The 20524-nt window shown below is 39.5% G+C and overlaps 1 protein-coding gene and 1 pseudogene across 6 annotated transcripts in view; one reads left to right on the top strand and one right to left on the bottom strand.

Annotated features, from left to right (window-relative positions):
* NSUN3 (NOP2/Sun RNA methyltransferase 3) overlaps positions 1-20524 on the bottom strand; it is a 75497-nt gene that overhangs the window by 54201 nt on the left and 772 nt on the right. For 2 of the 6 annotated variants that reach the window (XM_058437634.1, XM_058437637.1), the window contains exons 1-2: positions 16190-19803; positions 12413-12674 (exon numbers count right to left, since the gene is read on the bottom strand). In XM_058437634.1, the coding sequence (XP_058293617.1) occupies positions 12413-12579 (167 nt within the window). In that variant the 5' untranslated portion in view covers positions 12580-12674; positions 16190-19803. Of the gene's footprint in view, positions 1-12412; positions 12675-16189; positions 19836-20524 lie in introns of those variants that run through there. The other 4 variants (XM_032150367.2, XM_032150368.2, XM_058437635.1 and 1 more) reach the window with 3 other exon arrangements.
* Positions 6416-7687, top strand: LOC116467040 (histone-binding protein RBBP4-like; annotated as a pseudogene).

A 20524-nucleotide genomic window follows, 5' to 3' on the forward strand; every position in this document is an offset into this window, starting at 1 on the left:
TTGTAACTTCACTTTAGTCTCTGGTTGCTGTCCACAACCAATCAGATATTTGCACAGGAGTGTAACCTTTGTAACTTCACTTCAGCCTCTGTTGGGTTGCTTTCCCCAACCAATCAGACTGATTGCGGGCCATCACATCATTTACATGAGGTAAACACCTCTAGTGGGTATTCGGACCCAAGAATATTCTGTATCTGGGGCCTTTGTGGCCATTCTCACACTGTGGAGTGTACTTTCAGTTTCAATAAATCTCTTCTGTTGTGGCATTCTTTCCTTGCTTTGCTGTGTGTTTTGTCATATTCTTTGTTCAAAACTCCAAGAACCTGGACAACTTGCAGTCAAGACCCTCTACTGGTAACATTATGATTACTGAGGTTTTTGAGGCTTAAATTCTGCACCAGAGAGGTATGCCTCAGCTTACACTCAGCTTAGTCCCTCCCTGCAGAACATCTTGGGAAAAAAAAAAAAAAAAAATTCAGCCTGCCTTTAAATACCTCTAAGTCTGTCAAAATGAACCCTTGTCCATCACTCTTTGCACAAGGAAGTGTTTTTCTTAGAGACAATATTCAATTTCTTAGAGACTATTAATATTAGAGGGAAAAGTATTATCAAAAAAGGGTGTTAGAGGGAATGAGTGTTTTCTTCTGATGAAGATAAAAGGTATGGGAAACTAACTACAGTGAACTCTACAGTCATGGAGTTAATGAGGCGATGAGTGGCTCAGATGATAAAAAACCAAGGATGATTTAAAAACCACTTATGGATTGATGGTGCAGGCTTTCCCCCAGCAGCTTTACCTTGCTAAATTTGTATTCGGTCCAAGAGTTCCATCTCTTGACAATCACAAACTCACATCAACTGACAGATGATCCAGCAGGAAATATTTAATTTATTTACTAGCTGACCTTTCTAGCTGAGTTATTTGGGAGTCTCGTTAACGATGGTCAATTAAATAAATTCCAGCTGCTACACACCCTGGAGTTGCCTATGTGAGGAATGGCTGTATTGAAATGTAACACCTGCGACGGGAAGCATGCCATGTGAATTTCAATTTAGGGCTAAATGTGAAACTGCTTTCTTCTTTCACTGCCTCTTACTATGGATGGTGAGTCACAGGAGCCTGGCATATCTGTTTCAGCTATTTTGGAGAATGACAACCTCTTTCTTTAAGAAAGAGGTTCGCAAACTTAATTGTGCATCAAGGGTCTGTAAAACAGACGGCAGGGACCTAGCCAGAGTCTCTGATTCAGTAGGTCTGAAAGAGAGCCTGGAATTCATAGCTCTAGCAAGTTTTCAGGTGATGCTGATGCTGCTGATCCCCAGGACCACACTTTGGGGGAGATTGCTTTAAAACTGACCCCAAAGGGAAATCTGCAAATGTCACTATTATAAGTCTTATGGCAGTTCATCCTAACCTTACCTTCCAAACAGGCTGAAAAATCTATCCAGTGTTGAGTCATGTGTAACAAAAAAGTGATCAGAAACACAGTTATACAGAAGGACTGGCTTGGCTTGCATCATGTGCCTACCCATTAGCTAAAAAGGAGTAGAACACTTTCAATTAGTTAACATCAGACAGGATAAATCTCTATTCGTTCTTGTTTTTTTCTTCAGAATTTTCAAAGCTATCTTGAATGTTTATTCTTTCAGATGAACTTTGGAATAAAAGTTCAGTTAAACACAATTTATACAATATTTGTGTACATAGACAGGTAGAGATACAGTAACCTTGCCTAGGATTATATTAAATGCTTTAAACTTGGAGAGATTTCACATCTTTATTGCAGTCAATTTTTCCAATCCTGATGACAATATGTTTCTCCATTTATTCACATTTTCTTTCCTATCTCTTAGAAAGGTTATTAATCCTGCATGTTTCCTTTTAAGCTTATTGTTTAAGAGGATTATTAATTCAGGAACAACATTAGCTTTTGTATATTATCTAATATGTTAAATCTTGAAGGATGAGAAGAAATTATCTGTAGAAAGAAATGAGAAAGCAAGTTTCAGGACAAAGCCAATACCACATGTACAAGCACACAGGAATGAGAAATAACAGTGCATTTTAAAAATTAGTAGTCTCGTGTGGATCACGGCAGAAGATTACCAAGTATAATATGATAAGGTTTTTGAGTTTTATCTTCTAAGTGATGAGAAGCCATTAAAAAACTTTAGGGGGAGAGAGCCCCAATCAGATTTAAAGACATGTACTGAGGATTGCTGGCAAGATGGCCCAATAGGAACGGCTGCGGTCTGCAGCTCCCAGCAAGATCAACGTAGAAGGTGGATGATTTCTGCATTTCCAACTGAGGGACCCGGTTTATCTCATTGGGACTGGTTGGACAGTGGGTGCAGCCCACAGAAGGCGAGCTGAAGCAGGGTGGGGCATTGCCTCATCAGGGAAGCACAAGGGGTGGGGGAATTTTCTCCCCTACCCAAGGGAAGCCGTGAAGGACTGAGCCTGAGGAACCATGTACTCCAGCCCAGATACCACTCTTTTCCCATGGTCTATGCAACCTGCAGGCCAGGAGATTCCCTTTGGTGCCTACCCCACCAGGGCCCTTGGTTTCAAGCACAAAATTGGGTGGCTGTTTGGGCAGACACTGAACTAGCTGCAGGAGTTTTCTTTTCCATACCCCAGTAGCGCCTGGAGCACCAGCGAGACAGAACCATTTACTCCCCTGGAAAGGGGTGCTGAAGCCAGGAAAGCAAGTGGTCTTGCTCAGCAGGTCCCACCCCCATGGAGCCCAGCAAACTAGGATCCACTGCCTTGAAATTTTCACTGCCAGCACAGCAGCAGTCTGAGATCAACCTGGGATGCTGGAGCTTGGTGGAGAGAGGAGTGTCCGCCATTACTGAGGCTTGAGTAGGTGGTTTTACCCTCACAGTGTAAACAAAGCCACCAGTAAGTTTGAACTGGGTGGAGCCCACTGCAGCTCACCAAGGCTGCTGTGGCCAGACTGCCAGATTTTTCCTCTCTGGGCAGGGCATCTCTGAAAAAAAGGCAGCAGCCTCAGTAAGGGACTTATAGATAAAACCCCCTCTCCCTGGGACAGAGCACCTGGGGAAAGGGGCGGCTGTGGGCACAGCTTCAGCCGACTTAAACATCCCTGCCTGATGGCTTTGAAGAGAGCAGCGGACCTCCCAGCACAGTGTCCGAGCTCTGCTAAGGGTCAGAGTGCCTCCTCAAGTGGGTCTCTGACCCCTGTGTATCCTGACTGGGAGACACCTCCCAGTAGGGGCTGACAGACACCTCATACAGGAGAGCTCTGGCTGACATCTGGCAAGTGCCCCTCTGGGACAAAACTTCCAGAGGACAGAACAGGCAACAATCTTTGCTGTTCTGCAGCCTCCGCTGGTGATATCCAGGCAAACAGGATCTGGAGTGGACCTCCAGCAAACTCCAACAGACCTGCAGCAGAGGGGCCCAACTGTTAGAAGGAAAACTAACAAACAGAAAGGAATAGCACGTCCACTCAAAGACCCCGGCCGAAGGTTACCAACATCAAAGACCAAAGGTAGATAAATCCACAAAGATGGGGAGAAACCAGTGCAAAAAGGCTGAAAATTCCAAAAACCAGAATGCCTCTTCTCCTCCAAAGGATCACAACTCCTCCCCGGCAAGGGAACAAAACTGGATGGAGAATGAGTTTGACAAATTGACAGAAGTAGGCTTCAGAAGGTGGTTTATAACAAACTCCTCCGAGCCAAAGGAGCATATTCTAACCCAATGCAAGGAAGCTAAGAACCTTGAAAAAAGTTTAGACAAACTGCTAACTAGAATAACCAGTTTAGAGAAGAACATAAATGACCTGATGGAGCTGAAAAACACAGCACAAGAACTTCGTGAAGCATACACAAGCATCAATAGCTGAATCGATCAAGCAGAAGAAAAGATATGAGAGACTGAAGATCAATTTAATGAAATAAAGTGAGAAGACAAGTTTAGAGAAAAAAGAGTAAAAAGGAATGAACAAAACCTCCAAGAAATATGGGACTATGTGAAAAGACCAAATCTACGTTTGACTGGTGTACCTGAAAGTGATGGGGAGGATGAAACAAGTTGGAAAACAGTCTTCAGGATATCATCCAGGAGAACTTCCCCAATCTAATAAGGCAGGCCAAAATTCAAATTGAGGAAATACAGGGGACACCACAAAGATACTCCTCGAGAAGAGCAAACCCAAGGCACATAATTGTCAGATTCACCGAGGTTGAAATGAAGGAAAAAATGTTAAAGGCAGCCAGAGAGGAAGGTCAGGTCACCCACAAAGGGAAGTGCTTCAGATAACAGCAGATCTCTCAGCAGAAACTCTACAAGCCAGAAGAGAGTGGGGGCCAATATTCAACATTATTAAAGAAAAGAATTTTCAACCCTGAGTTTCATATCCAGCCAAACTAAGTTTCATAAGCGAAGGAGAAATAAAATCCTTTACAGGCAAGGAAATGCTGAGAGATTTTGTCACCACCAGGCCTGCCTTACAAGATCTCCTGAAGGAAGCACTAAACATGGAGAGGAACAACCAGTACCAGCCACTGCAAAAACATACCAAATTGTAAAGACCATTGACACTATGAAGAAACTGCATCAACTAACGGACAAAATAAACAGCTAGCATCATAGTGACAGGATCAAATTCACACATAACAATATTAACTTTAAACAGGCCAAATGCACCAATTAAAAGACACAGACTGGCAAATTGGATAAAGAGTCAAGACCCATCAGTGTGCTGTATTCAGGAGACCCATCTCACGTACAGAGAAACACATAGCTTCAAAATAAAGGGATGGAGGAATATTTACCAAGCAAATGGAAAGCAAAAATAAGCAGGCGTTTCAATCCTAATCTCTGATAAAACAGACTTTAAACCAACAAAGATCAAAATAGACAAGGGCATTATGTAATGGTAAAGGGATCAATGCAACAAGAAGAGCTAACTATCCTAAATATATATGGACCCAACACAGGAGAATCCAGATTCATAAAGCAAGTTCTTAGAGACCTACAAAGAGACTTAGACTCCCACACAATAATAGTGGGAGACTTTAACACCCCATTGTCAATATTAGACAAATCAATGAGACAGAAAATTAACAAGGATGTTCAGGACTTGAACTCAGCTCTGGACCAAGCAAACCTAATAGACATCTACAGAACTCTCCACCCCAAATCAACAGAATATATATTCTTCTCAGCACCTCATCACACTTATTCTAAAACTGACCACATAATGGGAAGTAAACTCTTCAGCAAATGTAAAAGAATGGAAATTATAACAAACAGTCTCTCAGAACACAGTGAAATCAAATTAGAACTCAGGATTAAGAAACTCACTCAAAACCGCACAGCTACATGGAAACTGAACAACCTGCTCCTGAATGACTACTGAGTAAATAATGAAATGAAGGCAGAAATAAAGATGTTATTTGAAACCAATGAGAACAAAGATACAACATACCAGAATCTCTGGGACCCATTTAAAGCAGTGTGTAAAGGGAGATTTACAGCACTAAATGCTCACAGAGAAAGCAGGAAAGATCTAAAATTGACAACCTAACATCAAAATTAAAAGAACTAGAGAAGCAACAGCAAACAAATTCAAAAGCTAGCAGAAGACAAGAAATAACTAAGATCAGAGCAGAACTGAAGGTGATAGACACATGAAAATCCCTTAAAAAAAAATCAATGAATCCAGGAGCTGGTTTTTTGAAAAGATCAACAAAATAGATAGACTGCTAGCTGGATTAATAAAGATGAAAAGAGAGAAGAATCAAATAGATGCAATAAAAAATGATATAGGGGATATCACCACTGATCCCACAGAAATACAAACTACCATCAGAGAATACTATAAACACTCTATGCAAATAAAATGGAAAATCTAGAAGAAATGAATAAATTCCTGGACACATACACCCTCCCAAGTCTAAACCAGGAAGCAGTCGAATCCCTGAATAGACCAATAACAAGTTCTGAAATTGAGGCAGTAATTAATAGCCTACCAACCAAAAAAAGTCCAGGACCAGATGAATTCACAGCCAAATTCTACCAAACGTACAAGGAGGAGCTAGTACCATTCCTTCTGAAACTATTCCAAACAATAGAAAAAGAGGGAATCCTCCCTAACTCATTTTATGAGGCCAGCATAATATTGACACCAAAACCTGGCAAAGAAACAACAACAACAAAAAATTTCAGGCCAATATCCCTGATGAACATCAATGCAAAAATACTCAATAAAATACTGGCAAACCAAATCCAGTAGCACATCAATAAGCTTATCCACCACGAAGTCAGCTTCATACCTGGGATGCAAGACTGGTTCAACATATGCAAATCAATCCGGCCTGCAGCCTCCCTGCCCCTCCTGCAACGCTCGACTCCAGGATTCCCCTGGCTCACCTGGCCTCCATGGCCGACAAGGAAGCAGCCTTTGACAACGCAGTGGAAGAATGAGTGATCCATAAGGAGTACAAAATATGGAAAAAGACGCCCCTTTTCTTTATGATTTGGTGATGATGCAGGCTCTAGAGTGGCCCAGCCTAACTGACCAGTGGCTTCCAGGTGTAACCAGACCAGAAGGGAAAGATTTCAGCACTCATCGACTTGTCCTGGGTACACACACATTGGATGAACAAAAACATCTTGTTATAGCCAGTGTGCAACTCCCTAATGATGATGCTCAGTTTGATGCATCACACTACGACAGTGAGAAAGGAGAATTTGGAAGTTTTGGTTCAGTTAGTGGAAAAACTGAAATAGAAATCAAGATCAACCATGAAGGAGAAGTAAACAGGGCCCGTTATATGCCCCAGAATCCTTGTATTATCACAACAAAGACTGCTTCCAGTGATGTTCTTGTCTTGGACTATACAAAACATCCTAAACTAGATCTTTCTGGAGACTGCAACCCAGATTTGCATCTCCATGGACATCAGAAAAAAGGCTATAGGCTTTCTTGGAACCCAAATCTCAGTGGGCACTTACTTAGTGCTTCAGATGACCACACCATCTACCTGTGGGACATCAGCGCTGTTCCAAAGGAGGGAAAAGTGGTGGATGCGAAGACCATCTTTACAGGGCATACAGTAGTAGTAGAAGATGTTTCCTGGCATCTGCTCCATGAGTCTCTGTTAGGGTCAGCTGCTGATCATCAGAAACTTATGATTGGGGATACTCATTCAAACAATACTTCCAAACCAAGCCACTCGGTTGATGCTCACGCTGCTGAAGTGAACTGCCTCTCTTTCAATCCTTATAGTGAGTTCATTCTTGCCACAGGATCAGCTGACAAGACTGTTGCCTTGTGGGATCTGAGAAATCTGAAACTTATGTTGCATTCCTTTGAGTCACATGGATGAAATATTCCAGGTTCAGTAGTCACCTCACAATGAGACTATTTCGGCTTCCAGTGGTACTGATCGCAGACTGAATGTCTGGGATTTAAGTAAAATTGGAGAGGAACAATCCCCAGAAGATGCAGAAGACAGGTCACCAGAGTTGTTGTTTATTCATGGTGGTCACACTGCCAAGATATCTGATTTCTCCTGGAATCCCAATGAACCTTGGCTGATTTGTTCTGTATCAGAAGACAATATCATACAAGTGTGGCAAATGGCAGAGAACATTTATAATGATGAAAACCCTGAAGGAAGTGTGGATCCAGAAGGACAAGCGTCCTAGATATGTCTTTACTTCTTGTGATTTGAGACTCCCCTTTTTTTCTTCTCAACCCCAAGAGTGATTTAACACTGGTTTTGAGACAGACTTTGTTCAGGTATCCCTCTATATAATAGGTACCACCAATAATGCTATTAGCCCAAACAGTGGGTGTTTTCTAAATATTATTGGCGGCGGGCGGGGCGGGTGGGCTTGATTCAGCAAAGCCACAGATTTACGTTGAAATTTTCTTCAGGAATTTTCTAGTAACAAGCCCCAGTCTAAAGTAGCTACAGAAATGAAAATATTATGTGTGATTATTTTTCTTCTTATGCTGTATTGCCAAGTTTTTCAGACTCATTTAAGTAAAGGCTAGAGTGAGTAAGGAATAGAGCCAAATGAGGTAGGTGTCTGAGCCATGAAGTATAAATACAGAAAGATGTCACTTTTATTCAGGAAATAGGGAAGATTCAAGTTATTTAGATTCCTACCCGAAAATCCTGACACCTGACTTTCCAGGATGCACATTTACATACGTAGACCAGTTTCTTCTTGGTTTGTTCAGTTAAGTCAAAACTACACTCTCCTCTTTCCCAATATATTTTTGCTCATTAGTGTATTTCTTGAGCTGTTTTCATGTTGTTTCTTTCCTGTCTGTGAAATGGTGTGGTTTTTTGTTTGTTTGTTTGTTTTTAACTTGAGACCACCAAGTTGTAAAGATGTATGTTTTTAACCTGACAATTATACCACAGGTAGATTGTCAAGTTGAGAAGACTGAATCAATAACTTATATTTGTTTTAAAAATTAAATTAATCCTTGAAAAAAAAATGTAATCCATCACATAAACAGACCCAATGACAAAAACCACGATTATCTCAATAGATGCAGAAAAGACCTTTGACAAAGTTCAACACCCCTTCATGCTAAAAACTCTCAATAAACTAGGTATCAATGGAACATATCTCAAAATAATAAGAGCTATTTTTGACAAACCCACAGCCAATATCATACTGAATGGGCAAAAACTGGAAGCATTCCCTCTGAAAACCAGCACAAGACAAGAATGCCCTCTCTCACCACTCCTATTCAACATAGTATTGGAATTTCTAGCTAGGGCAATCAGACAAGAGAAAGAAATAAAGGGTATTCAAATAGGAAGAGAGCAAGTCAAATTGTCTCTGTTTGCAGATGACATGATTGTATATTTAGAAAACCCCATCGTCTCAGCCCAAAATCTCCTTAAGCTAATAAGCAACTTCAGCAAAGTCTCAGGACACAAATTCAATGTGCAAAAATCAAAAGCATTCCTATATACCAATAACAGACAAACAAACAGCCAAATCATGAGTGAACTCCCATCCACAATTGCTACTAAGAGAATAAAATACCTGGGAATACAACTTACAAGAGATGTGAAGGACCTCTTCAAGGACAACTACAAACCACTGCTTGAGGAAATAAGAGAGGACACAAACAAATGGAAAATACTTCCATGCTCATGAATAAGAAGAATCAATATAGTGAAAATGGCCATACTGCCCAAAGTAACTTATAGGTTCAATGCTATCCCCATCAAGCTACCATTGACTTTCTTCACAGAATTGGAAAAACAAAATACTTTAAACTTCATATGGAATCAAAAAAGAACCCACATAGCCAAGAAAATCCTAACGAAAAAGAACAAAGCTAGAGGCATCATGCTACCTGACTTCAAACTATACTACAAGGCTACAGTAACCAAAACAGCATGGTACTGGTACCAAAACAGATATATACACCAAGGGAACAGAAAAGAGGCCTTAGAAAGAACACCACACATCCACAATCATCTAATCTTTGACAAACCTGACACAAACAAGCAATGGGGAAAAGATTCCTTGTTTAATAAATGGTGCTGGGAAAACTGGCTAGCCATATGCAGAAAACTGAAACTGGACCCCTTCTTTACACCTTATACAAAAATCAACTCAAGATGGATTAAAGACTTAAACATAACACCCAAAACCATAAAAATCCTAGAAGAAAACCTAGGCAATACCATTCAGGACATAGGCATGGGCAAAGACTTCATGTCTAAAACACCAAAAGCAATGGCAACAAAAGCCAAAATTGACAAATGGGATCTAATTAAACTCAAGAGCTTCTGCACAGCAAAAGAAATTATCATCAGAGTGAACAGGCAACCTACAAAACAGGAGAAAGTTTTTGCAATGTATCCAACTGACAAAGGGATAATATCCAGAATCTACAAAGAACTTAAACAAATTTACAAGAAAAAAACAAACAACCCCATCAAAAAGTGGGCAAAAGACATGAACAAACACTTCTCAAAAGAAGACATTTATGCAGCCAAAAAACACATGAAAAAATGCTCATCATCACTGGCCATCAGAGAAATGCAAATCAAAACCACAGTGAGATACCATCTCACACCAGTTGGAATGGCGATCATTAAAAAGTCAGGAAACAACAGGTGCTGGAGAGGATGTGGAGAAATAGGAACACTTTTACACTGTTGGTGGGACTGTAAACTAGTTCAACCATTGTGGAAGTCAGTGTGGCAATTCCTCAGCGATCTAGAACTAGAAATACCATTTGACCCAGCCATCTCATTACTGGGTATATACCCAAAGGACTATAAATCATGCTGCTATAAAGACACATGCACACGTATGTTTACTGTGGCACTATCCACAACAGCAAAGAGTTGGAACCAACCCACATGTCCAACAACAATAGACTGGATTAAGAAAATGTGGCACATATACACCATGGAATACTATGCAGCCATAAAAAATGATGAGTTCATGTCCTTTGTAGGGACATGGATGAAACTGGAAAACATCATTCTCAGTAAACTATCGCAAGGACAAAAAACCAAACACCGCATGTTCTCACTCATAGGTGGGAATTGAACAATGAGAACTCATGGACACAGGAAGGGGAACATCACACTCCGGGGATTGTTGTGGGGTGGGGGGAGGGGGGAGGGACAGCATTAGGAGATATACCTAATGCTAAATGACGAGTTAACGGGTGCAGCAAAACAACATGGCACATGGATACATATGTAACAAACCTGCACATTGTGCACATGTACCCTAAAACCTGTAGTATAATAAAAAAAAAAAAAAAGAATCGTGATCATTAAAAAGTCAGGAAACAACAGATGCTGGAGAGGATGTGGAGAAACAGGAACACTTTTACACTGTTGGTGGGACTGTAAACTAGTTCAACCATTGTGGAAGACAGTGTGGCGATTCCTCAAGGATCTAGAACTAGAAATACCATTTGACCCAGCAATCCCATTACTGGGTATATACCCAAAGGATTATAAATCCTTCTACTATAAGGACACATGCACATGTATGTTTATTGCAGCACTATTCACAATAGCAAAGACTTGTTACCAACCCAAATGTCCATCAATAATAGACTGGATTAAGAAAATGTGTCACATATACTCCATGAAATACTATGCAGCCATATAAAAGGATGAGTTCATGTCCTTTGCAGGGACATGGATGAAGCTGGAAACCATCATTCTCAGCAAACTATCACAGGAACAGAAAATCAAACACTGCGTGTTCTCACTCATCAGTGGGAGTTGAACAATGAGAACACATGGACACAGGGAGGGGAACATCACACACTGGGGCCTGTCGGGGGGTGAGAGGCTGGGGGACGGATAGCATTTGGAGAAATACCTAATGTAGGTGATGGGTTGATGGGTGCAGCAAACCACCATGGCATGGGTATACCTATGTAACAAAACTGCATTCTGCACATGTACCGCAGAACTTAAGAGTATAATAATAAAAAAAAAGACAAGAACTTATTGCAGACTGAGGCAGAACTCTTCAGAAATTATTCTATCTCATTCTTTAGTGACTAGATGAAATAAGGCCTAAATAGAACAAACGAAATTTTTTATCTTTCATGATCTACACCCAACCCTACTGAACTATATAGATTTCCTGTAACAAGTTTCTTTAAAATTACTGATCTCCACATGCCCCGCCCCCCAACCTCCCTGAATAACCTTTCCTCTCTCACCTATCTGTTCTCAACTTAGGGAGTTTTATCTTTCCAATGAAGCCTTTCCACTTACCACCCGGTTCACATCCTCCACCATAGTCTGATATCATTATTAATAAATGTTACTGATTGGATGTGTACAATGTTCATTTTGCATGTTTATATCATAGAACCATCACAACAACCTTGAGAGAGGCAGCTCTTACTCCTATTTTAGAGGTTAACTGAGGCTTTTAGAGATTTTGGCAACTTACCTGAGGTCACATTGCTAGTAGGCAGAAGTATCTGATTCAAAATCAGACTGACTTTAAAGTCTAACAGAAGTGATTCCCAAAGTGTGAGACCCTGGTACTACAGCACAGAGCTACAAAAGGGGGCAGGAAAGAGAATTTTACCCCAACCCCCACTTAGTGCAAGTGGCCCTGACCTCCCTGAAACCCTCTTGTGTCTAACAATGAAATCAGCTTGCCACATCCTGCCTATAGAAGCAGCTGCAACAGACCACCTCTTGAAGGGACTGCTAAGGCTGCTCAGCCTGGTGCTTCCTAGCCCTGAGAAAGCAAAGCTGTGTATTAATATGATTCTTACAGCTCCCTTTGCACACACCTGCCACTGACCTCCATTCTCCTCTCCACAACACACACACACACACACACACACACACACACACACACAACCCCTCCTGTGCCTACACTGGGTGGGTTGCTAACCTGGGGCTGGAAGGAAAGTGGCTTCCGAATCCAAAGCTTTGATGGATGGGCAAGTAGTTTAGCAGGCAGTAGAGGGAATGTACGGTAGATGACTCTAGAAAACAGCGGCCAGGCCCCACACTCCAGGCCTTCTCCCAAGATTCACAGTTAGTCTGAAGTGGCTCCATTTACTGGTCTTCCAGGTGAGAAGTGCAAGTACCTCAGTAGCCAGCAGAACTGGAGACATACAAGGTAAATGACCTGCAAATTTGCTAGTGCATCACTGATATCATTTTGAAAAAAAAACACATTTTAAGTTGACATTAAAATCTCACCATATGTTTAAAGGATGCAATTTCCAGCATACTATAAAAATTGACGTTTTAAAATACAAATTACACTGCCTTTAATATGTGCCCAGTGGAACCTAAATATCAGAATGATTTTGATACCCATCATCCATTTAAAAATTCATAGACTGACTCATCTTTAACAGGTGGAAATTTTATGCTGCTCATTTTCCTCTTTTATTTACATTCTACTTCATATAACTTGATCTTAATGTATTTTCATGCTTGAAATCTTTTTATCACCCTATCATACTTCTCTGGCCCCCACAAATACACATGTGTATGTACTAAATTTGTTTTTCCTGTGGTCTTAAATCTCTAAGTGTTAAAATGGTAACTTCTGGATTCAGGGATCAATAATATTATTAGTACAAAACCGATCAAAACAACTTATAAAAGTAAAAATTGGTAAGAAATGGATACTTAATGAAATGAGCTTTTGTTTCCATATATCCATAAACAAATATTACTTCTTACTATAATAAAATCAGTCAGGATTCAACATAATTTTTATGCCTATTTTGTGTTTTTATAAAAGCTGAGAAAACCCTTCAGTTAAATAAGTGGATGAGAATTAAATATATTTTGTTATAGCAACGTTTCTTACTTTGAATTCTTTTGGAGTTATATCCCCAAATCACTTAGCAACCTATCATCAAAAATGTCTTAAATGAATTGATAGCTGACATCTCAATCAAGGCTCCTTTACTTTTGTTGAAAGCAAAACTTGGAAACCACCTGACTTGTCAGAGAATCTGTTCGTCATTTGCTTTCTCACACTGACACTCCAATAGTTTCTGGCACATGGAGGTTTTGAATACCTGGAGGGACATAGCAGAGAAGCCAGAATGGTGCAAGCGTGCCTTTTTTTTGTGAAAAGGGTGAAGGGAAATTGGAGAAAGGCAGGTTGGGAAAGGAGAATATGTACCCCCTTATGTACAGAGGGGCAGAGTAATTTTCTAAAAGAGAATACATGAAAGTTGAGGATCTGAAAACTGACTGCGGTCACTTGCCTGAGCCTACATGCCCCCTTGAAAAGTCTTTCTATTTCTCACTCATTGTTGCTCCTCCCTCCAACATGCTACGTCTGTTTTGTCTTCTTTTTTTTAGAGACAAGGTCTCACTCTGTCACCCAGGCTGGAGTACAGCTGTGCGATCATGGCTCACTGAAGCCTCGACCTCCTGGAATCAAGCGATCCTCCTACCTCAGTCTCCCAAACATTTGGGCCTACAGGCACGCACCACCACATCCAGCTAATTGCTTATTTTTTCTAGAGATGAGGTCTTGCTATATTGCCCATGCTGGTCTTGAATTCCTGTCCTCAGGCAATCCTCCCGCCCTCAAGCAATTCTCCTGCCTTGGCCTCCCAAAGTGCTGGAATTACAGGTGTGAGCCATCGTATATTATCTTCTTGTCAACATTCATTCATTCTCTAAAAATACACCGTCTGTCAACTGTAGGCTAGGCACATCTATTTACTGATAATGATATAAAATAAGCTTAAATTCCTAAGAAACAAAAGAAAAATAAATTCCTAAGAAACAAAAGAAAAATTCCTACGAAACAAAAGAAAAATATTAAAACTGACCAAAAAATAAATATTAAGTAAAACTAGACAGATGGTACACAAGAATAACTGAATTTTGAGAAACAGTTAATGAAGCTAAACTAATATATCACACTGTGTGTCACCCTGCCTGCTTACCCATTTCCCTAACTCGTTTATATGGGAGCCTTGACTTATTTTTCTCCTTGGCTAAGTGCCTGGGGCCTAAATCCCGGAGTAAATTAATAAAATTAGAGTTCTGATTCAAGGCTCTCTGAACTACTTACTATTTTAACAAAGTTAAAGCATTAAAAAAAAGCTAGTTACGTTAAAATTTTGCAAAACTGTATAATGTATCATTTGGATAATGTTTATTATTTGATAGTATAATTTTCATTCAACTTTTCTGTGACTTTATTCTTTTTTCCTACTATTCTACTCTTCACCCTACCTTCCTTCCTAGTGACAAAGATGAAAAATATCATTTAATCTAGAAATTGTTAAACACAATTAATATAACCCTGTAGATTACAGAACCTACTTAAATTTCCATAGCTAAAAGAGAAATTCCTTGATTTAGTGCTATTATTATCCACTAGAGGGTGCTCATTCAACTATTTTAAAAGTTGGAAATGAAAAATAAATCAATTTATGGAAATGCACCAAAGTATGTTTTTGAGTCATTTTATTTTTACTCTTCAGAGATGCTAATGAAGAGCTGATGGCTTCCTATTCTATTTTGGCAATGGCTCTTCCTTGTATTTCACAGAAGGGCAATTTATGTCCAGATTTGTTATTCACTGTACCTCAGACAGGAAATCCTTTGCGTTTCTGGTGGAACATCAAAAGGCTAAAAATCCTGAACATAAGAGTCCTTCATACTACGGGATCTGAGCATACATTTGGAAGGATGCGACTCCGGACCCTTCACAGCAGCACAGATGGTACAGGAAAAGGCGTGGACTTTTAAGTCACAGGACTGAATTTGCCACAACTACAAGATACCTATCAATTGTTCTAACCTCTGACTTTAAAGCATCTACAAGTTACTTCTTCACAGAGATTTGCACAGATTAAGGCTGAAAATGTGTGTAAAGCCAACATATAGGACAATATAGAAATCTAGATACTGGTTCATTTCTCTCTTTCTTAACCACCTCGGTCTACATCCTTCACAGATTATGGTAATATTATCCGGTTGTGTGTGTGTGTGTGTGTGTGTATTTTTTTCCTCTCTGTATGTGAACTCTGGGTCAGTGAGGAGAGTGTCCAAAAAAAAAGATGTTGCAGACAGTTCAGACTTATACGTTCTGTTTGTTTTGCTTTCTATAAAGTACATGTAAAATTTCCACAGTTAATAAAGATTTCTAATTAACGCTTATATTAGTCATACATTTATTAACTATCCATTAATTATCCAATTAATCATACATGTATTTGAGGGCAGGATATATACAGTCCATTTTTGTATTCTCAGTGCTTAGCACAATGCCTAGTACACAAACACTGACAAAACTGGGAATAAGCAGAAGACTTGCCCAAGTCTCAAGGTATTGGTTCTTCAAAACCCTCCCTTGTCAGGAAAAAGATAAGCAAGTTAGTAAATTATGACAAGAAAACCTTGAAAGAATCACAATAGCTCTATCAACAAAATGCAATGGATACACGAAAGGCAAAACTAATTTTGCCAAGGGACATACAGAAGGCTTGAAGAAGTGGTTAATCATAGTAACAAAAATAATGCTAATGCATATGAAGTCCTTACTATATGTCAAACAACATTCCATTCACATTGTATATACACAAATTCATTTTATCTTCCCAAATGATTATATGAAATAGATACTATTTTTTCCCCATTTTACAGACGAGAACAATGGAGCACAGAGATATTAACTCACCTAGGTCATATGCTACAAGATGCAGAGGTGGGATTTGAACCCACACTATTGTACAGAGGGAGAAGGGAAAAAGGCATTCCTAGCAGAAGAACAGCATAGCCAGTCCCAAAGGCATGAAGGAGCCTGCCCAGAAAGATAAGATCTTTAGTCCAAACAATACTGCAGACTTCCGGGGAGCAAAGGTTTGTACTCAAGGTGTGACACAATGGAATTTGGTAGCACTGAGAAACAGCATGACAGAGTGGGTAAAACAAACTCTCAAGGCTCTTCAAAGTGTGAGATGTGTATACTTGGGCAAGTTACTTAACCTCTGTGTGCCTCAGCTTTCCTATCTATAAATGGAAATAATAACTATTTCAGAGGGTTGTACATAAGATTGTTATTATTCATAAGGTGATTACAACATTGACTGGTATATAGTGCCATAAAAATGGTTGCTAAAATAAGCAAACAGGTAAGTACTAAACGTGGCTGTTGCAATATGCCAGATAAGAGATTGGGAAGGTTTAAGTGAATGGCAGCAGTAGAGAATTTTTTTAAAAAGATCCAAATTAAAAGGGGGCAGGGTAGTCGAGTCTCAAAGACAACTCTCACTTCTGACACCAACTACAAGTTCAGGGATTCCAAGAATGACTCTCAGGTTTGATTATTCACTGGGACACAACCGAACTCACTGAAAGCTGTTATAATCACAGTTATAGTCACAGTTTATTATAACGAAAGCGTACAGATTAAAAACAATCACAGGAAGAGACTCATAGTGCAGAATTCACAACAATTCAAAGCATGAAGCTTCCAGATGTCCTCTCCAAGGGAATCATCAACAAGGCCAACTCCTGCTGGCAGTAATGTATGACAGTATGCACAAGAGTACTGCCAACCAGGGAGACTCACTAAAGCCTTGGTATCCACTTTTTATTGGGGCTTGGTCACGTACATATGATTGACTGTCCATACAGCTTTTAGTCACAAGCCCTTCTGGATGTTGAGTTGACACCTGTGGTCCCCATGCCTCAACCTAAATCACATCATTAGATTATCAAGTGTGACCTCAACACCCAGGTAAAAAAAGAGACACTTATCAGGAAGGACATTCCACGGGCTTAGAGATCGCCTCCCAGGAGCTGAGGGCAGTTGCTAGACTTATTTTTATATAAGGTTCATTTTTTACTACAAAGGTAGTTAAGGTATAGAGAAGAAACGAGGCAACTAGACTGATGGTGATACACTTAACTGAGATAAAATATGCAGGTAGCAAAGGCAACATAGGTTTGAAAGGGAAAAATAGTAATACACTTTTGAGTTTGCCAAGTAACTGAAGTTGCTAAAAAAAAGAAGTATGGGACTAAATCTTGGGAAGAACCTCACAGCTTGAGATGACCGCATACTGATAAAAGTCATGCGATGAATGGGCTTACCTGAGGAGAACATGGAGGCAACAAATAGAGCAAAAGTTGAACCAGGGTAAACTCCAATTTTAAAGGGCTGCTCAGAGGATGACTAGACAAGAAAGGTTATTAAAAAAGAGCAAAACTAAATACTAAATCTTCCTCACTACTACAGGCAACTAAAAATATTGAATAAATTACTTTCTAAATAGGCCAAAAAAAGAGCACTTGACTTTCCCTGGAAGTAGACTCTACAAGTACATTATGTCTTGCAAACAAGCAGTTAAAAAACAAAATATTTCATTCTGTTCTTATTTCCCCATACCATCTTCCATGCTCAGACTACTTCCTAAGCTGAGAAGCCTTTATTTTGCCTATGGCAAATTTAGTGTGTGTTTATGCAAAACTTAAATTACCACGAAAACTCAACAATAGGGTAAATGAAGAAGAAGGCACAGCTAATTAAATGGATTTGAGGTTCATTGCTCATTTTGCTCAGGGTCAAATAATAGTATATGACTTTCTGAGTACACTAAGTAGAAAAATAAGTCATTATAGGATATGAGTAGCCAGACTGCTACAAAGTCTACAGAAAAAAAATGCCTCTTGAAATCTTTTGTTTGTTTTAAATCACATCCCAGATATGAAACAGTATAGAACAAGGATGAGCTGTGGGAGTTATTGAGTCAGACGACCCAGGCACAAGCCTCAGCTCTGCCACTTATTAGCTGAGTGAACTTGGGCAAGTTACTTAAACTCTTAATGGGTTTGTTCTGAGGATCATGTAAGTCAGTATTGTATGGCATATAGTAAACATGCAATAAGTGTTTGGTTATTTGGATACTATATTTGAGTACCTTTGTATACTGAAAACCTCATAAATTTATTACATACTTTATTATTCAGTTTTTCATCTCTGTGACAGAAAATACCCATTTGAAAATCTACTTTTGAAATAAACCCCACGAATATAAACGGTTTGCATATTACAGCATTTACCAATTTCTATAACAGCTTAATTGTCCTAAAATTATCTCAAAATCACCTCAGACTTTGTGATCTTTATTAGTCAAAACTTAATTTGTTTTAGAAAATGCTTAGAACTGCCCTTTGTAAAGGAGAAATGCTTAAGAGTTGATCCAAGAAAAAAACGGACAAGCCAACCATCTGAAAAATTAGTCTGAATCAAGTTCCAGATAATATCTGTAGCCATGCAACTTTTTTTCCTCATGCAACATGTAGTGGTCTTTTGCCCTAACTTCATGAACAGTGCACCTTCTTCCCTCAACCTAGGAGGTCTAGTTCTTTTTGTGAAAGTAACTAAGTCACCAAGACCCAGCTTCCCTTCAGGCCTTTGCTGGCACCCTCAGGCTTTGTTAGATACTTGGATCACAGTATTTACAAATTAGTTTATATAGTTGTAACCACACTCATCTCCTCACTTCTCCCATTAACACTAACTAGATGGCATGTAAACTGGACATGCAGACTGTCTTGCTCTGTATGCCAGAGGGTTATATAGTGTACCAGGCATTCAATGTCAAGAACCCATACAGTAACCCATACATTATACATTAACAGCAGCTTACCAAACACAACAAATCACATTTCTCCCACTTCCATGCATTAAACATTCCTTATTTATTTTTATAGTATATTTAAATAATTTTGTGTGTATATGCACGTGTTCAAAATATACCCAGCCATCAACATAGGAAAGAAATATGATTACCAAACAAAGTGTTACCTTTGGCTGAGATAAAGCAGTGCTGGCTTTAAAGATTTGTGGTATTATCTTCTAAATTTCAGAAACCAGTCAAATATTCCAAATTTTATGGTTTTTTCTTTTACAGTATAATTAATTTTGTCAAACTAGTAGGCATTCCTATTTCAAGGATAAAAGCAATTGCTCAAAGCAAAGGCGTAACAATTTGTGCTTACCATGCCTACAAAGTTTTCTTTCCCTTTCCAACATATGATTCATTCTATTTCTTCTTAGTTGTTCCTTTCTATAGCTTCAGTAGGAAAGGGCAACCAGATTTAGATTCCTTTGCTTTTTATCCTCATTGCATCCCTCCCACAAAAAGGAAGACTACATATTGTACTTTGTCTGTTCCATCATAAAGCATCGAGATGAATTATACTAACCTTACTGTATTCCAGGCATCTCCGAGTTCTTTGGAATACTGTTTTTCAAAATGATCCAACACAACTTTGCAAATCTGTTTTGCAAGCTTCCCCTCTGATTTTGCTTTCAGCTACGATGATAAGAAAAAGTTGCTGACACACAGTGATATTACAAATTTACTGAACGTCAACATTAGCAAGGTCTTTTTTACAAGACAAGAACACTTTTTTTTTGATAATTACTAGTTCTTGAAAAGGAAGCAATACCTTACATGTACCAAAACTGTACTACATTACCTAATTATGAAAAAGCAAGGTTTTTTCAAATAATTATTTTCCAAACGTGAAGCAAAAGTTAAAACAGAATCTACTGGGGCTGAAGAAACTGTCAAAAGGAATAAAATTAATTTTAAAAAGTCACTGTAGGGGCTAGGCGGGTGGCTCACACCTGTAATCCCAGCACTGTGGGAGACACAGGCGGGAGGATCACATGAGGTCTGGAGTTCAAGACTAGGTTGGCCAACATGGGAAACCCGTCTCTACTAAAAATACAAAAATTAGCCGGGAGTGGTGGTGGGCGCCTGTAACCCCACCTACTCAGGGGGCTGAGGTGGGAGAATCGCTTGAACTCAGGAGGTGGAGGCTGCAGTGAGCCGAGATCGCGCCACTGTACTCCAGCTGGCTCGTGCTTTGCAGGGACGAGGAGACAGGATCATTTCCCAGTTCAAGACCAGACTGGGAAACATATCCAGGACGTGTCTCTACAAAAAGTAAAAAAAAAAAAAAAAAAAAAAAAAAAATTAGCCAGGCGTGGTGGCCT

This window comes from Hylobates moloch, unplaced genomic scaffold, assembly GCF_009828535.3.
Source record: "Hylobates moloch isolate HMO894 unplaced genomic scaffold, HMol_V3 SCAFFOLD_4, whole genome shotgun sequence".
Classification (NCBI taxonomy): Eukaryota; Metazoa; Chordata; class Mammalia; order Primates; family Hylobatidae; genus Hylobates; species Hylobates moloch.